The sequence below is a fragment of the Adelges cooleyi genome, unplaced genomic scaffold (genome assembly GCF_023614345.1).
Source record: "Adelges cooleyi isolate 19-005CV unplaced genomic scaffold, UGA_ACOO_1.1 ACOO_flye_CR_arks_rails_tigmint_CR_PRNA_1, whole genome shotgun sequence".
Classification (NCBI taxonomy): Eukaryota; Metazoa; Arthropoda; class Insecta; order Hemiptera; family Adelgidae; genus Adelges; species Adelges cooleyi.
The window spans coordinates 4,486,204-4,505,168 of record NW_026095751.1 but is presented as its reverse complement, the minus strand read 5'-3'; the positions used below and the strand labels follow the sequence as shown (position 1 = coordinate 4,505,168).

The 18,965-nt window shown below is 29.2% G+C and overlaps 1 protein-coding gene across 5 annotated transcripts in view; it reads right to left on the bottom strand.

Annotated features, from left to right (window-relative positions):
- The window catches only part of LOC126834736 (beta-1,4-N-acetylgalactosaminyltransferase bre-4-like), a 64,069-nt gene that overhangs the window by 5,945 nt on the left and 39,159 nt on the right, over positions 1-18,965 (bottom strand). For all 5 annotated transcript variants that reach the window (XM_050566888.1, XM_050566905.1, XM_050566896.1 and 2 more), the window contains exons 4-6: positions 11,937-12,182; positions 10,703-10,886; positions 1,659-1,877 (exon numbers count right to left, since the gene is read on the bottom strand). In XM_050566888.1, coding sequence (XP_050422845.1) covers positions 1,659-1,877; positions 10,703-10,886; positions 11,937-12,182 — 649 coding nt within the window. The remainder of the gene's footprint in view (positions 1-1,658; positions 1,878-10,702; positions 10,887-11,936; positions 12,183-18,965) is intronic.

Below are 18,965 nucleotides of genomic sequence, written 5' to 3'. Positions count from 1 at the left end.
TAGCGGTATAACTTTTTGTTAATGTATTCACATATTTTGTCTTGTTGGATAAAATAAAACAAATTATCTGGTGTGTAAATCCGACCAGAACTCACTTAAAAGTTTTAATAACCATAATAATAATAACATCAACAAATATCTAACCGTGGATATTTTAATTCAAAAAGTAATTCCAGGAACTTTTTGAAGTTTAAAAAATATAACAATAATAAAAGTATGATTGAATATTGTTGTGCAGAAAAACCTATACTTTGAGAAATTGATATTTTATTAATCTTTTATTTCATTATTTTACTTCTCTAAAAGAAATATGATTGAAATGTTTGTTGAAAGATTGAAGTATAAAACATATATTTTTCTTTGCGCCTGACGCTTTTATCACAATAATGTATTGCAGTATAGAGTCATATTATGTATAATGAAAAATATTCATACACATTAATAATAGAGATACGAACGGTTATTAATTGTTTTGACTTTTTCGAGACGTTTAAATAGAAAATAGTTTACACAACTAAACAATTATGAGAATCTATTTTAAACCCCATTCAAGAGGTATACCGAACGTATAGGTAATTTAATGGAGTATTCTGATTTCCTACAAACATTTTTAATTACACCTACATTTATTGGAGCACCAACGAGGAGTGACTATTTTTTTCGTCAAGTTAATCCGGTATTAAGATGCATATAAGCCTGTTTGTAATGCGCATTAAAATTTGAGTTCACAAGTAATTTTTAATCCCGGAGTAAGATTTTATTCAACCCGATGAATCGAATTAATTTACTCGCATTAAGATAACGCACATTAAAATCCATTATTCATGTATATTAATCCCGAATGGACTTAAATAGTTTTAAATTAATGTATATTAACGACTGCATATAATAATATCTTACTACTTTGATGACGCATAAAAACCATATGACGTGCTTCGTACGTTGTTTTCGATACAAGTATTCAATAATTCGTTTTTAAAGCAATTACAAAAAAATAAAATAGATTTAACTAAATTAATTATACTAATAGCTATCAAATAGTTTTAAAATTGCATCTATAAAAAGGTTACAATTTTCTAAATGTTTCTAAAGTTTTACAACTTTTGTACTTCCACAAACAAAATAGATGTAAGTAATTACTAATTAATATTGCACGTATTGCAGTTAAGAGTGTGTGAGGAGTTCAGCAAAAAAGTAATTTAACTGATAATATTATAGTTGTAAAATAACATATCTAATATCTATATTGGGCGATTGGTTTATTATGAGCCTCTCAGTATCTTATAAAATATTAGACTTTTTAAAATTGTTATTTTTTATATTTTAATTGGGCTTGTAACTATAAAAGTACAAAAAAGGATAATTTAAAAAAGTCTAATATATTTTGAGATATTGACTGTGTCATAGCAGCAGTACACATTTATAAAGTTACATTTATATACCTAGTTGTAATATTTTTTTTATAATATTGTTTTTGTAAGCATTGTTTGTTATTTGTTATGGGGGTATAAATTAAACCTAATAATTGGTTAAATGTCAAAAACATACTTTTACATTATAAAGAGTAAAAGCATTGTCAATGTAAACCAAAGTATAATGAAATCGGGAATGATCTAAAACTAAAATAAATTGTTTTAATAAACAAAATTAGTACTTGCCTTTTCGGGTTGGCTCTTTGTTTAGCGTGAGAAAGCATATGGTAACGGGCTATGTCTGGTGGATATCTAGTTATGTTGAGTTCATGGGATTTAACTCGAGACGCCATGTCATCGTCTTCACCGCCCCATCCCCAAAACATATTACTGAAACCATTCACCAACTGGAAATGGTATCGACTCATTCCAACTACACCGCCAAATATGTCCTTGTACGGCAATCTGATAACGCAAAACCAAACAAATATGGATTATTATTTTTATTAATAAGACAACAAAAGTAATATAAAGGGCACAGGGAAGAAGGGTAGTAGTCCATGTATGAAAATTTTAAAGTATAGCAAAAATAAAGTCAATGAATTCTTCTCCCTCTTACATAAGAACAAAAAAAAAAATCACATTAAGTGCTATTCTACTAAAAAATGTTTTCATTTAAACAATCTATTGACATAAATAAAAAAAATTAATGGCATATACTGAAAAACAATTTTCATAAATGGACTACTACCCTTCTTCCCCTGTGCTCTTTATATGATATTATCAACTTTACGTACGACTGCACGTAAACTAGAGCTTAAAATGATTACAAATTTAACACCTAAAAAAACGATATTTAATACGACGAGACTTTAGTTTTATGTGTCATTTTACTACTCAAAAGTTAAAAGTTTGAGTAGGGTAAACATTAAGTTACATGTAAATATTAATTAAATAATTAATAACCTACCCAATTGGGTTACAGCTACTGAGTAACTGAATGTTATGTATCATCTGTTTGTAAAATGCAAGTTCTTATTTTGATAATAGGTATTCAAAGAATAGATGTTAATAGAAATAAAACAAAATTTGTAAATTTTTTGGGTGTTTTTCTCAATTTTGTTAGGGAAGAGGTGACTTTTTAAAATTCGTGGTCTGATAAAGTACCTTCCAGGTATGATTTGTGATATATAAAGTTGCTACACGAAGAAATCGGTTCAACGGCTTACGAGATATCGTGGGTCCAGGCACAAAAATAAAAAAATGTTTAAAAACATCGTAAAACCAATACCTTCTCAGCTCCGCACCGAAGCAAAAACAAAGGTATTAGTCGAATAACTTTAGGTACTTGTCAAATATTTTCAGTATTTAAGTATAGTTTTGTACATTTTAAATTAATTGTTCGTCTTTTTTGGAACGGACAAGCGATTAACCTTGTATCCGTCTTTGAACGATTGAGATGACATTTTTCAGTATAAATTAAATTAAATCTTTGAAACATATTTTTTTAATTTTAGATTTTTAATGTTATTAGTATTTAGTACAAAAGATTCCTACTGAGTAAGCTGTACAAAAAAAAAAGATTAATTTAATTTTCAAAGGTAATTACGCTAATGATCAATCACGGTTACTAAAGTCTAAATGTTGACTCATAAAACATTTAATGAAAGTTCTTGTAAATTGTAACTTAAATTAGTATTTACGAAAAAAAAAAATTGTAGAGCAACACATTTTAGTAAAAACTAAACCTTAGTTTTATCAATTTTAATTTCTAACAAAAAAAGGCATTTCTCAAAATAACTATAAAAAAACACAAAATCTCATGAGATATATTGTCTAGTGTACTTAATTTTCCTATTGATACTATACAACTTTTATAATCATATTTTTGGTTAAGTCAAACAAATTAACATCAAATTAGGACACACTTGGTTTATTATTTTTTCATAGATTAAACAATGGTTTTCAATAAACTAAAATACATTTTTCATTTGTAAGAGTTTATAAATAAAATTCAACCTTCTAAATGTATTGACATACGCTGCAACAAAAAATAAAATAACGAGTATTTGTGATCTGGTGTAGTGAAAAAACGATTTATTTTTATTGCCTTTATAACTAAAGCGTCAAATTTTTTTTTTCGTGTATGGTTCAGGAAAGCTCTTTGAAGGGTATTGCAAATATGTTGGTAACGAGCAGAAAATAATGCAGACCGTTTGTATTCAATATTTGTTGGCAATATTACTTCTGTAGTTCACCGCATGTAAAAACACGTACCTAACTCAAAAAAAAAAAAAAAGGTTACTAACATTATTTTCACGAACCGAAGGAACTTATTGTTAAAAATATAATAGATGACTTTTTGGTTTGAAAATAATTTTAAAAAATACTGCTAAACCACCATTACCAAAAGAATATTGATTGTCATGGTAAAATAACAAAAAAAAATCTCATCAGAATCGCATTCCTTGAGACTGTGCAAATTTAGTTTCAATAGATAGCGAAAAAACACATTAAAATGAAAACCAAATCGCGACCGAATTTTAATCATTTCATCTATTAGACAATCGCACAAACATACTTGTAAAATTGAATCTACACAGTCTTCACCGACAATAGTATAGAAATGTATTGGTATGCAAACATTACTGTTGCTATAATATCACAAATTGTATTGTGATCGTCCATAACCATAATAAAACAAAAAATGCATTTCTTGTATTGTTATTGATATTTTTAATATAATTTTCCCCGAACAGTTAAGGTCGTGGACTTAAGCCATTTTTTTATTGCATAAAAAGATAATACTTTATCGTGGTTTCTTATTGCTGAAGTTAGTGCAGTACCATATGAATTCAATAGAAAAACAATATGTTCAAAAGCGCCGTAATATATTTTTATTTGAGTAATCGTACTGCATTTATGGGTTTATCGCTTAGCCGGTATTGTTATTTTTTTTATTTTATAACTTTTCAGTTGGTCGGTTTTCGTTTGCGGAACAAGAAATTATTTTTCTTTTTACGACACATAAAACCGACGAAATCGTTTAATCTCGTGACATTTTCGCAGGGTACATAATATTTCATAAAATAAAAATAGTATAGAAACAGCGTGTTACTATAAAACATCATGTCGGTGAACCAATACGGTAGTTGTGTCGTACAAAGTCGATGAATTGTTGCACGCGTGCAATACGGATATGACGCGTTTTGAAATGATTTGCAAAAATCGCGTTTCCGGTTTCCCCTCCCGTTTTATTCATTTCGAGATAATGTAAACCCTTGTGTCGGTGTAATCCTTCGGCACCGCCAACCCCTTTTGTTCACTTATAATAATATATACAAACACCCGCGTGTCACGTTCCTTTTTTGTATTTATGAAAAATATAATAATAAATAATTATAATAAAAACCTACGGCCTTAAACCACGGTTATGTTTGTTTCAGTTTTAAACGCAGTTCAGAGGGGTAGTAAAAAAAAAAAAAAAATGTTTCTCTTTTTATCCGCACACTATTTATCATGATACCATAAATGAATTACACTTCCTAGGTCTCTCACTCTCTTTCGTACACTTAACCAATCTCTAAAAAAATGTATATAATATATTCAGGGAAAATTAAGTATATTTATGAAGGTAAATAGATAATTGAAAATAATTTTGGACAGCGGCTGATTTATAGGGATTGTGGTACACGCGATTGATATTTGATAGTAAGTAATACTTAGTTTTATAATTTTATTTTTACATTGTTCATTACGTTACTGGCCCTTGTATGTTCGTAAGCCATACAATAAAATTAATATTTTAATCTGAAAGTGTAATAAAATTATATTTTTATTGGTCACGATTGATAACAAAATCATCTTAAGGACTAGAAAAATCGTTGAATGATAATAATCCCTTCTTAAACTTTAAATACTTAAAAAAAAATGTCTACTTCAAATCAACTTTAATTTATGAGCATAAATGACAATCGACTTACAGTGAAATTGTTTAATAATTATTTTCCGAGTAAATGAGTTTTGTACAGTTATTTAAAATTTGTATTAATATTTCAATAAAAAAAGAATCAAAATTATAATTCAGGTTATTGCAATATTAAAAACCATTCAAATGAAAAAAAATATATAAATATACAGTACCAAATTGTTTACTGTACCATTTGAATAACTAAAAAAAATATTTACTCAAATAAGTTTTGATTTAACTGAAAATGTGTCTACATTTGGCTGCAGGGAAAGTTTGAAACAATAATTTGTATGGATCCGAATAAAGTTCTAGAAATTATTCCTAAGTTAAAATATTTTGTTTTTTTATTTGTTCCGGAACAAAATATATCAGATAGAATTTTTTTAAGATCAATGTCCGGATTCTTCGTAAACTTTATCTTATATCACAAATTAGTTTAAAATGTATTCTTTTGATATTTCATCGTCTTTTACAAATTGTTTTCTCTGTATATTTTTATAGAACACAAAACTTTAGAATAGTATTATTATTATTATTATAATACATAGTTGCGCAAGCATACAGTATGGCATTATTTTTTATTTTTTTAATAGCCTTTATTCGATAATATGATGGCTCAAAGTAATGGTATATAAAGTATAACATTATATTCTTAGATAATGTTTGTATTACATATTCTGATATTAAAAAATAATAAACATCTTTACCGTCAATAAATATTGCTTTTAAGATCGTACTAAAAATTAATCTTAAGCCTCTTTCCGTCAGTATACTTTATTGGAAAACTATTTTATCGAAAGCTGTGATACCTAAAAATATATTCATGTTATTATTATATAAATCAGTAATATTAGCTATCGATCCGTCGCACTCGGGATGAATAAATTGATTTTCCAATAATGGAGAAAATTAAATTAAAAACTAACTTTATTCCAAACATTTCCAACACTATAGACGACCGCGGCCGCTATTAGTCGAATATAAAAACTCCATCGTTTAATGCGCGAGACGGCCTTTGGAAATTATTTGTCGTGCAACCAAACAAGAAACCTTCAAGGAAATAATATTCTATATGTATACCTGCGCCATAATACACTGTGAGAATTGCCCACTTGGGATACTATACCGGCGGTATTGCGCGCACATATGTTTTTAGTATGTATACGGTCTACAAGTGCCTAAGACTCTACCCATAATACGAACTACGCATCGGTTCACTTGGCGTTTACTGGTCCCAAATATATACATATATAGTTTTTGAAAAAACTTGTTGCAATAAAATTTCCCGTATGCAACCACTATAATAATACATAAGGGATTATTCTTTTTCCTTGACATTCATAGTATTTTTCCTCTTGATTAAAAATACAGGCGAGAACATATAAGTATAGCGGTTTGAAAATGGAAAACTAAAATGCCGCGCACTATTGCACTTTTTTTCCACTTGAATCGTGCTCGTTTTTGTGATTGGCTCATTACTGATTCTATTTTTTCAACCATAATGGTTCGACGAAAATTCGGTTTTATGTGATTGCGGTTTGAAGTTAAATCATGCGTGATATAATCTGACTGCATGTAAAATTAACAACAAAAAAACATATAATATATATTTATAAAACACAGAGAAAGAGAGAATACATTTTGTGCTGTGTGATTGTCATTAAAAATTAAACATTGTGTTCCTCTTTTTGATTACCAGCTAATCATAGACAATTTATCATGAAGTCAGTCATTTAAATTCTCGCTCTTCATAAATTAATATTTTTTTGCGTCACTATTTACTAATTTACTATGTACGTTGATATTAAAATATAGAAATATTGTACGAAAAAATACAAATTTATTATAAAATATATAAAATTAAAAAAATTAAAAAAACAATAATTTTATGGCTTACAAACTAATTGATATTAAAAACTATGTGAACATTTTAAAGACTATTTAAAAAATTGTAATATATAAACCAAATAAAATATATACCTATAATATTAAAAAAATATATACAGTTGCTGTGGTAATCGAATTTGTTTAATTAAACTTTTACTAAAATAATTTAATACATATAAAATAATACATTTATATGACATTTCTTGTGTCGGAAGACATATCGAAATATTATGGTAAAAAATAACGTTTCGTAAGATATGCTTTGTTTTAAAGCTCTCATTAGTAATTTCCGATTTTATGTTTTGCAACAACACACTGTTGTCAGTTGTGACGATAAGACCGAATAAGTAATGGGTGTAATTAATCTTTACAAAAGGAAAATCACTTGGTGCACAGCAAATAGATAAACACGGATTAATGAAATGTATCGTGAAAGCAACAATTGATGATATATGTACAAGTTTGTACGTGCAAAGAAAATCAAACCCGGGTTGCGTTCAAATCGCTCATTATAGGTTCTACTTTGTAAACTCGAGGCGATAAAATATTCATGAAATTTCCGGAACAAACGGGTGCTCGATAAAACGTACCAGTGTTTTATATCTTGCTTAAGACTGCTGTTCGTGTTGAAGATGTCTCCGTGAAAACTTTCTCTGCCCTGAAAGTGTACACGCTGCTTCTTAAAGTTTAAGGTCCTTACAGCATAACGAGCAAACATGTGAAACTCGACCGCCCCCAAGGCTTAGTCTATATAAGATATAGACGTTCGTTAAAATTCACGGCATGAATAGTTTTAAGCTCTATAACAAGTATATATATTATATATATATATATATATCAGTATAAAAAAACTATGGTGGCTCAACGCTAAGTTATGGCATTTAAACAAAAAAATATTGTGCGTACCACGCTATTTTGTATTATCCTATGATAGGGATATTTAGGTACCGACGCATTACAGGAATTTATTTTCACATAATATAATACCCATATGTATGCATCGAAAACTCGTAGAGATTAAAAATAAAATGTAATATAAATTCACACGCATGTGCGATTAACTGCGTAATATTTGAATGAAATAAAATACGACTAACCTTTTTTTCCTTTTTATTTAAAAAAAAACCCGTTTTAACAATTGCTTTAAAAATTTAACGAGCAAACGAACACACGAAAACAATATTAAAAATGTTTAACCCAAAGGTAGAAATAATGTTGCCAAGTCAAGCCGCAAGGTAGCTATGTAAATATATATTAAATATTTGCATTTTAAATGAATAATATTATGGTACAACACAGGACGCGGTTATTTTGGCATAGCGCAACCGAAAATATACCTTCAAAATGCATACATATTTTATCTTTAAAATTATTACAAACTGTCCGTTTACACGTAGTTGTGTGTATAATTCAAATATAATATCATACATACAATATCACACACAACATATTATATATGTATAAATTAAATACGACAGTCCACATTTAGAAAAAAGTCGATTTCCAAGACACACGATGAGAAATTTATATCAGTTTTAGAATTCATATTGCATTTCTATAGAAAGACTTAGCAAGATTATTATAAAATTATAAATATATTTAATACAATATTCTTTTACATTGTTGCGTTTCAAATTTCAACAATACATTAAGAACATAAGTTCGATATAAGCAAATTAGAAAACTTATAATAAAATATGATAATATGACGTATAGTCCCCATTTTACTTTTTTAAGATTAACTTTTTATTTAATTTTCTTAAAAATTATGTTTATTAATTATTTATATTTTATTCGCTCAAAGATTTTACTCAAACGTAATAAAACACACAAATTAACATATTATTAGGTTATTAAAAAAAAAATGTATTCAGGAGTTTAAGTACATAATATTATTTGAGTACCTATATAAGTAATAAAAAATTGGACATAATTACCCATGTCTTGCAAAAATAAAATTATAACTGTAAACAATAAACTTTATAAAAAGTTTATAGAGTTGAGTTTTGACGAATTCACATATTTGAGAAATTCAGACAAGAACTTATAATTGGAAGAGTTTTCAAAATTAATTTTTCCCTTTGGCAAATGACAGCTTATTTGATCGTTATTGTTGAAACGTTTGGACAAATACAAGTGTCTGGTTTTGGCACAGAACACCGAGCTCTCCAATTCAAAAAGTTAATTACAGCACTCTACTGATTTTATTTTTTCTAACAACTTTTTATTTTCTACTGTTTCCTCTTGTTTTAATTATCTGACTCATTTAAATTGTGTTGGCATCTTTTGCTTATACTCGGCACATTGTTAATGGATCTAAATTACACTATATTATATTATACCACAGCTGTGTTAAAAAAAAATTGGCGCAACACTCGGCGATAAATCTAGTACCAATAAAATTGTTATTGTGATTTATTTAACACCAGTTAACAATAATAATGTTGCTAATTTACATATAATTGACTATAATTAAACCAACAAATGACAGTAGTATAAATTAATGCAATGTTTCCTGAAGCAGGCGATTGGAATGTACCTTAGTCACATTTACTTACATTGTGATTCAGATAAGAAATGTACGCCGGCCACACTTTATTTAAGTGTGAGTTATGATCAAAAGTCACGTGTCTGCTTAAGGACTAAATGGTTGAAAATTATCCATAAAAATAAAATTATAATTAATAATATCATAATATGAATTATTGCAATTAAATATATTATTTAACTGGCAAACATTATTTTCTAAAAAAGTAAATATACACATATAAAATAACACATTCGCTAAGATAATTTTAATTAAAACTAGTTTATGTCACCAACATAACTACGCTGAGATGAATCGATAAATGGTTACTCAATTTTCGGATAAATGATTGCTTATTTATATTATGAAAACGCGTAGATAAAAGTTTTATGGGGTTTGTTTTTTCTCAAGTCTCGAAAGTTTTAAAAGAAAATATTTTTATTTTTACAACAATTAACCAAAGAGATTTTTTCGCTGGAATTAGTTTTGCGTATACGGTATAGACAGAGCGGAGAACAGTTTTTTAAATTATTATTCGTATAAAATAGTACGGGAACGATTATAATAAACCGACCTAAAAGAGTTTAATATTTTTTGTGGGGTAAATTTCAGCACTTGAACGAATACTTGGCAAACCTTTATAGCTACCGAGTTTCCGCAAAATTAACGGTACTCGCTTAACGACACATACACAAAACAAATTAAATGAGAAAAATCTCTATTAATTAGTTTCCGGTTTAGTAAAATATACTATATAATATTATATTAATATCATAATGTCATATAGTATACTATATGCAACGGATGCTCAGGGAAGGTTTTTCCGAGAATATAATCTTATTACTTTCTTTGCTTTTTGAAACCTAAAACGACAAAAAAAAAAACCATATAGGCATATATATTTACCTGTATTTGAACTTGTCAATAGCAACGGACATGTGTCGCGGTTGTTGGGGGCAACTGTAAATGTTCTTGTCATTCTCCGGTATTAAATCGACGTCGTGAAAGAAGAAACAGTCGAATTCACGCAGTTTTAACGCTTCCACGAATCCCACATTCATCAGCATTGCTCGGTTGAATAATCCGTCACCTGCAATAAAAATAATTTAAATAAATCTCGATGAATTCAAAATACCAATTTTTTGTTAGACAACGACCTATATTATGTTTGGTCCCAGGTAAATAGGGCTTAAGTTAAGAATGTTTTTTTGTTGATCTTTCCACCTGAAAGTTAAAACGGTGACAACCAAAAAGGTAAACACCATTACCGTTTTCCAAATAATACAATCTGTCTGCGAGTCCGTTGTGTGCGCTGATGGTGGTTTTGCATTGCTGCCGTATGCGCTATAGTGTGTTATTATTGTGGTTAAGGGTTTATTTAAACATTTCGCTATTTTATTTCTTTACTATATTATATAACCACGAGACGTGTTGCTTAAGTTTTTCCTAAACAACCTGTCTATTTAAAGGGTTATTTTAGGTGAAAGCAAAAATATGAGTCTTTTCGTACAAAATAAATGCCGAAATTTAGAATTATCTCGCTTATCAATCACTAACCGTTTACCACAAAAGCACAGATTATATGAAAATATCACATAATCTGTGACAAAAGAATATTTTATCAATAAACCTGTTTCTCGCTGTATATTAACGTAAATTTGTCCAACTGTCAAATGTCATGAAAAAACCATTGTGCCTTTTTGATCCTTGCCATTTTCATTTTTAAGCAATGTTTTAGGAATTGTAGTATTCTGACTAGGTTAAACAAGCAATATTAATAACAATGAGCAGTATGATTTTGCATCTGGGATGATACCTTATAAACCACAGAAATGTTTTATTGCGTTTAGAATTAGTACAAATCTATCTAGAAATAAAAAACTACCAGTTTGATACGACTATACATAAATACAATTTTACTGCCAAGTTGGGAATTTTAGATTTGAAAAAAGAATATTAATCAAATCATTTTGTCGTTATTGTATTCAAACAAAAATATGAGTTTTATTGAGAAGTCATAATTTTCGGTATTAATAGTAAAACTGATCTAGCCTGTTTATTCAAACCATTTACTAATCAAACAACTATACTACACGATTGATTGTTTCTTATAGTTTTTTATACATGATTGTGTACTTACCAAATTGTTCAATAATAAATATGGTATAATCTAATTGCTGTTTTGTTAGAAACGGGTGAATGTTTAGCAAAAATGTGCATAAGTTTGACAAGCGATCTCTGTAAGGTACAATGATGGCGATTTTGTACCGGGCTTCACAGTCTGTGGGTGCTTTATGACCACCGCCGTTAAGTCTTAACCACGATAACTGTTCTGCGACTTCTTTAAGAGTTTCGTGTGTTGGCAGGACTAATGGCACTGTTCCATCTAAAACACATATCATATTTCTATTAAATACCTACATAATCCATATAACTCACATACAATTTGACTAAAGTAATTCGATGTTAATTTCATTTACTATCATATTCTAAACATTTTTCTAAACATATTTGGAACAGGTATCGTAACTTAGTGTTAAATTAAACATTGATTATTTAAGTATTTAACTGTTGGAAAGTGGGAAGTTTGCATAATATCTAGTAGGTAGGTAAGTCGTAAATCATTACTTACAAACTCTCAGAAGGTTGTCAAATTGCTATTTAATGTTTAAACTTCAATAATAAGCAGTTTCATTAAAAATAAATTTAACGCAGCTCCTATTCTAACGGTGTTGATCTCTTCCTAGAAGGTTATATAAACCTTCATTATTTAATATTTAAGAAACCTTTATATACATGTAGATGAATCGTCCGGTATACTTAAATGACGCGATAATGAACATTTTTGGAACAAAATATTAATTTTCTCTGTGTAATACTACGAAGTCACACATGTAAGGAAAAAAATAATTTAACGGCTGAAACTTGAAAAATGAAGTTCTTTGGACATTGTTATCAAACATCATAAAATACATAATAATATGTTGAAAAAGAATCAAAAAGTATACTCGGAATGGTATATTTTATGCAAATAAAATTAATTTGATTATTAATAATTTAAAATGTTGATTCGTTTGAATACATTATCGTTTTTTTTTTAATTTAAACAGCCCTCGAAGGATCTGCCATTTCCGAGTACAATATATTAATATAATAAGTATATATAACCATGGATATGTCGGGTTGATACTTTTCACTGTTATACATAAAGCAAAAATACAAGAAAAAATATATTTTTTTAAAATTTTTTTTTTTAACATTTATTATTAAAATACACGATCTGTAATTATTATTTTACAATAAGCGTATGTGATGGAGGAGACATGGCTTGAGGCAGGAGAGAAGAAGCCACCCATTGGAGGCACTTAAGGGCAGGAGTTTATTTTAAATGTGCTATTGTGAGATAATGAGATTGAATACAAAATCAAGGGGAAGTAAAGGTATATACATATTTTAATTTAGTAGGTCACGACACCAGGTACGTTTAAGTCGCCTTCTGGGGTCACCAGGAATTGCGTTGGTGGATAGTTCGGAAATCAAGGGATTACGATGGCTGAGGAATTTGGAGTGTGTGCGTTTGGAGAAAGTTTTTGCAACGTTTTGGACTGTTGAAATGGCTAGATCTCTATGTAGAGTGTCGTTAGCAGAATAGTAAGGAGCTTTGGTTGTTTGGCGTAGACATTTTGATTGGAAGACTTGTATTTTATTTAGGTTGGACGGTTTGGCTGCACCGCACAGTTGGATACCGTATGTCCAGATCGGTTTGAGTAGGAGTTTATATAGTAGGAGCTTGTTTTTTAGGTTGAGATGTTGTGTCGTGAGGAGATACCGTAATTGGCGAGAGCGGTTATTTAAGGCAAGTCTTTTGTTATGGGTATGGGTTGCCCAAGTTAGCCTGCGGTCTGGATGTAGACCTAGGTATCGGACATTTTGGGCGGTTGGGAGAGGTACATTGTTGAGGTAGATGGGAGGGCAGACTTTTTGCTTTAGTGTGAATGTACAATGAATGGATTTTGTTTCGTTGATTTTAATCCCCCAGTCTTTGTACCATGTTGAAAGGAGATTGAGATGATTTTGTACGAGGTTTGAAGCTATTTCAGGGTCGGAATGGATGGCTAGAAGCGCCTTGTCATCGGCAAAGTCACCAGTCGTAGTGTTAGGGGTGGTAGGTTGATCTGAGGTGAATAAATTGAAAAGTAGAGGCGCAGATACCGATCCTTGAGGTACTTGGTGATACTTCGGATAAGGAGAAGCCAGATCGAACGGCGAAATGTCTGTTTTCTAGATAAGATTTAAACAAAAGAAAATAGTATGGTGGAAGAATAGATTTGAGTTTGAAGAGTAGGCCATTATGTCATACTCTGTCAAATGCCTGAGACACGTCAAGGAAGGCAGCTGTGCAAATAAGCTTTTTTCCAAGAGTATAGGATATAGAGTCGGGGGGTTTGCCAGGCTTGGGGATCATAATGATGATTGAGAATTTCCATAAAGCAGGGAAGTATGCCAGTCTAAGTATAGAGTTATAGATGTGAGTTAAGAGAAGTAAAGTTTTTTTGGGAAGTTGTTTAGCTACCTCAGCTGTGATTAGGTCATATCCCGGGCTTTTGTGATGAGGAGAGTTCCTTATCGCATATTCAACATCGCTAGATCGAACATGTTTAGGTGGGAGAGTCATGGGTAGAGGGTAGGAGAGAGAGTGGTTTACTTTAAGAAAAAAATATGATAATATTAACTATAGACATGGAAAACAGTAAGGTTAACTTCTAAGAATACAGGATGTACTAAAATATTATTTATATATTATTAACACTGAGGATTTTTATAAACTATAGAATAAGACTGGCGTATTGTACTAGTATCCTACCCGATTATATCTAGAGGTTGGGTCCATTTAAAAACTAACTAAAATTAAATACGTTCATTCAAAAGCCGTGCTGAGTAATATAATATTAATTATTAACACAACCGATAGTATCTTAACCGAGTATGAATTTGGCTAGAGTGAACCACACCGTTATGAATGTAGATTAAAGCTGTAAAGTAGAAACAATAGAACGCGATTAACTTTGTTGGCCGTTACGCATAATACGAATTAATTCAAAACGTTTATCGAAGTGGAATATAATTTATACAGGCTGACGCACAATTTGCACAAAATTCATCGAAGAGATATTATTGGGTGGATAAACGTGAAATCAACTTGAAACGAACCTAAAGACTATTTCAGTTTAGATCATTCAACAAAGTTTAATAATAATATGCAATTCATTAATCTTGAATACTTCTTGAAAACCCAATAATATATATATTTTTATATTGTAACCGTATTGGTTTTATAAAAAAAAAAAACATTTGATTAAATAAATTAGTGTTTTATTTTATTGATATTTTCAATTGAAAATATATTTTTTTTTATATTACAAATGAAAACTATACCCCTTAATATACTATCGTAGACCATTTTATCGTGGTCCATATTTTCTCCTCAGTTATGTTTAATGGCAATAGTATTAAATTATTATTTATTACAAGTTAATGAATTATTAGGGTGTGAATGAGTATAAAAAATGTAATCCTTATTTATTGTATGTATGAACTTCCGTTGTACCAAACGTGCACGGGAAGCTTACTCCCGCACGAAAGCACATACCAACGATATTATAATTTATGTATCTAGCTTACAAAGCCAAATGTAAACACTCGCTTCTAAAATTAGTTTTTAATATATTTTTCAAGTGTTTTAAAGTTATAAATAATACATGTTATTATTATTATCATAATGTAAACATATAAAATCCTCAAAAACGTACTGGACTGGTTTATAATATATATACACCAGTCAGTGTGAATAAGCATTTTTTAATCTATGAAAAATGTTTATTTTAAAGATAGCAAATTGCTGCCGAACTTACGTACAAAAATTAAAATGCTTACAAAGACCAAAGAATGTACGAGACAATGGTTTTTTTGGCTATGAAACTGAATACAAGCTGACTTTACTTTATACTCAATAATATACTCTATTCATATAGTTTAAAAAAATTGTCATTTTTATAGTATGTTTTATAGTTTTGTCCTATTAAAAAAAAAATAAAGTCTGGAGGAATTAGTGGCTCGCTTGTCTTCCAATAAACGCGTATGCATAGTTTAGTTGATTTGGACCACCCCAACAAAACAAGTAGCAAACGGCGTGTTTAAGCTTTTAGTTAATTACGAGGCAATCCGCAGATGGCCACAAATCGTTATTGACTATTCAATTAAATTTGCCGTCTTAGTGCAATACGAACAAACTTGTACCATTAAACAGTACACAACAAAATACCATACCTGCACATTATGTAGGTACGTAAGACTAACGATTTGTATTGTATACGCCCATTATTGTTTTCTGCGCGCAAAGTTCTACATAACCACATAAGTGATCAAATTAGTACCAAATATTTTGAAATATTGAAATTTAAAACTTTCTAAAACGTATTAAGGTACTTAAAAAGAAATGTTTTCAATTTATTTTGAAAAGTTCAGTAAGAACACCCTAAAATTTGACATAATCTTTCAATTTTAATACAACTTTACTATGTGTAATTAAAAAAAAACTTTCTTTATTTCCCAATTTAGAGCAGGTTTTCTGGTATTAAGGTGTAAAAATTAGACTGAATGTGTACTTAAAATAAATTTAAAAATGTGTACGTCCCAACCTCACGGCTTGCGCCACCGATGTATCCATCACTGCCCCAATTGTTTATTGCTAATCGACACGACACTAAAATATATAATGAAATCAGATTAGAAGGTGCGAGAATGTTGAAGGCAAACAGTGTTATTACAACCGAAGTAATCGCTAAAGACAATTAATATAACGCAATAACGACCAGAGGACCAAGCTTAACGTTCGGTGAATAGTTTTTGCAAATTAATGGACTAATATTGGTTTAATTAACCCCTTAAACTTTCTGTCGTTTCCAAACCAATAAAACCGAACGAATTTTGTATTGCCATGGTTATTGCGGAACTGATCGTTTAGCATAGAATTTATTATAAGCCATTCGGTAGAGTGAGGTAGGAAACGCGGCAAGTAAGTCACGTATTCCGGCAATCAAAATGCCTGTGTGATTATTTAAATGATAAAGCGTTGTAATTTTATACTTGAGCAGTTATTGTTTTTAACCGATATCAGCCATTGTTTTAAATTTTAGCTCTAGAACAATCGCATCGTCCACTGGTGTACACGGTGATCATTCGAAAACTTGGTACGAAATATTGTTTGTTTATGTGAGTATTGCTTTTTTTAACGTACAAACTGCTTTTGAATTTAATTATTTTGGTCTTTTACCTAAACGAGTAATTTTTAATGGAAATTGTTCAATGCTACCATTTATAATGCATTTAAATTTTAAATGCATTATAAATAAACTTATAGAAAAAAAATGTTTTAATACCGATAAATTGGAATTGTTTTCAGACGAGTGAAAATTTGCCTACACAATGCCAACTACAAAAATAAACATTTGTACAACGAAATATTTCGTATAAACTTTAAATTCAATATAATTGAAAACACACAAACGTTTGTACCACTTTTATTGTAGATTTTTTGAGTAATTATAAAAATACCTATAGTTTAACACTTGTAAAAACATTGATATATTTTAATTATATTGAAATTATACGAAATTATGATTGTAGCAGCCATTCCAAAAAACATTTTGATTGTCAAGAAAATTTTTTCCTATAAAGACTGTCGAACATGTTATTTTACGGTAATCACAAATGATTATAATATAATATGTGTAACAATTTACAAAAAGTTATTCAATTATCTTGGTTGTATAATGTATACTATAAGATAATTCACCTTCGGTCACTTAGTTTTAAAACATTTTTTATAAAACAGAAATTCTGACCTTTTCCGAATCGTTCAAATAAAATATAGTTTGAGCCCTGTTCTCATTAGTGTCCGGTTCAATAATGATTGTTACGTATTGATCAGTAAGCTTATATATATATATATATATATATGGTGGGAATAATCCACCATATGCGGAGTGTTATACCAGCAAAACTATTAATCGTGAATGTAGGTTTGTATAATAAACGTCTGAAAATCATATTTACTTATATGTGTTCGTATTCGGTTTAGAAACGTTTAGTTGTTTTGAGTTGAAAAAAAGCGTATTTAATGAAAACCATAACGTTGAAAATTCTTGTATTACTGCGAGTACGGTATATAAATTTCTTCCTGATGTTATTTTTAATTATAATAATAATAATAATTTATTTATTTACGGAAATAAATTCCAATTACAAAAATATTGTGTAATGACAGTTTGTGTTAAGTGTTAAGTGCACATATTATGGGTTACAAGTAATGTGAATATATAAATAAGATAAAACAAAAAAAAGTATAAATATATACAAATATTAAATAGCTATTTAGGTATTTAAACTAAAAGATAATGTATAATAATAACATGATATAAATAAAACAGTTATATTGTGAGTATAGTGGATTATAGATGTGAGTAGAGGAAATAGAAGAGAGAAAAATATGATAACAAAAAGCAGAGAAATAAAAGATAAGTAGACCAAATATTAGACAAATTAAGTAAGGTAGTATTAAATAAATCTAAGTCTTTATTTGAATTACCTGCAGACATAAGTATATTTGCAGGGGTATATAGCATATAGTTTGAGGAGGTAGAAGAAAGATAAAAAGTAGAATTATTTCTGGAATTAGATTGGTTTACTCTAAAATTTAAACGTTCGATTATTTCGGGGCAGTCTATAATATTATGTAATAGTTTGTATAAAAATGTACAGTTTAAGATATTAAATCTTTTATTTAGGGGCATTATTCTAAAGAGATTACAAGCAGTATCATACCCAGTATGAGGAGATCTTTTATAATGATATTTATATGATAGGTATCTTAAGAAATTATTCTGGACAGTAGATAGACTATGGTTTTGGATAATATTATTAGTGCGCCAAATTAAAGAGGCATAGTCAAAGTTAAAACGAACTAGCGTAAAGTACAGGATTTTTAGGGCTGATTCATCGTAAAAATCCTTACACATACGTTTTACTAAGCTAAGTTTCTTATAGGATTTGTTTCTTATATAATGAACATGAAATTTGAATGAAAGTTTTGTGTCGAAAAAAACACCTA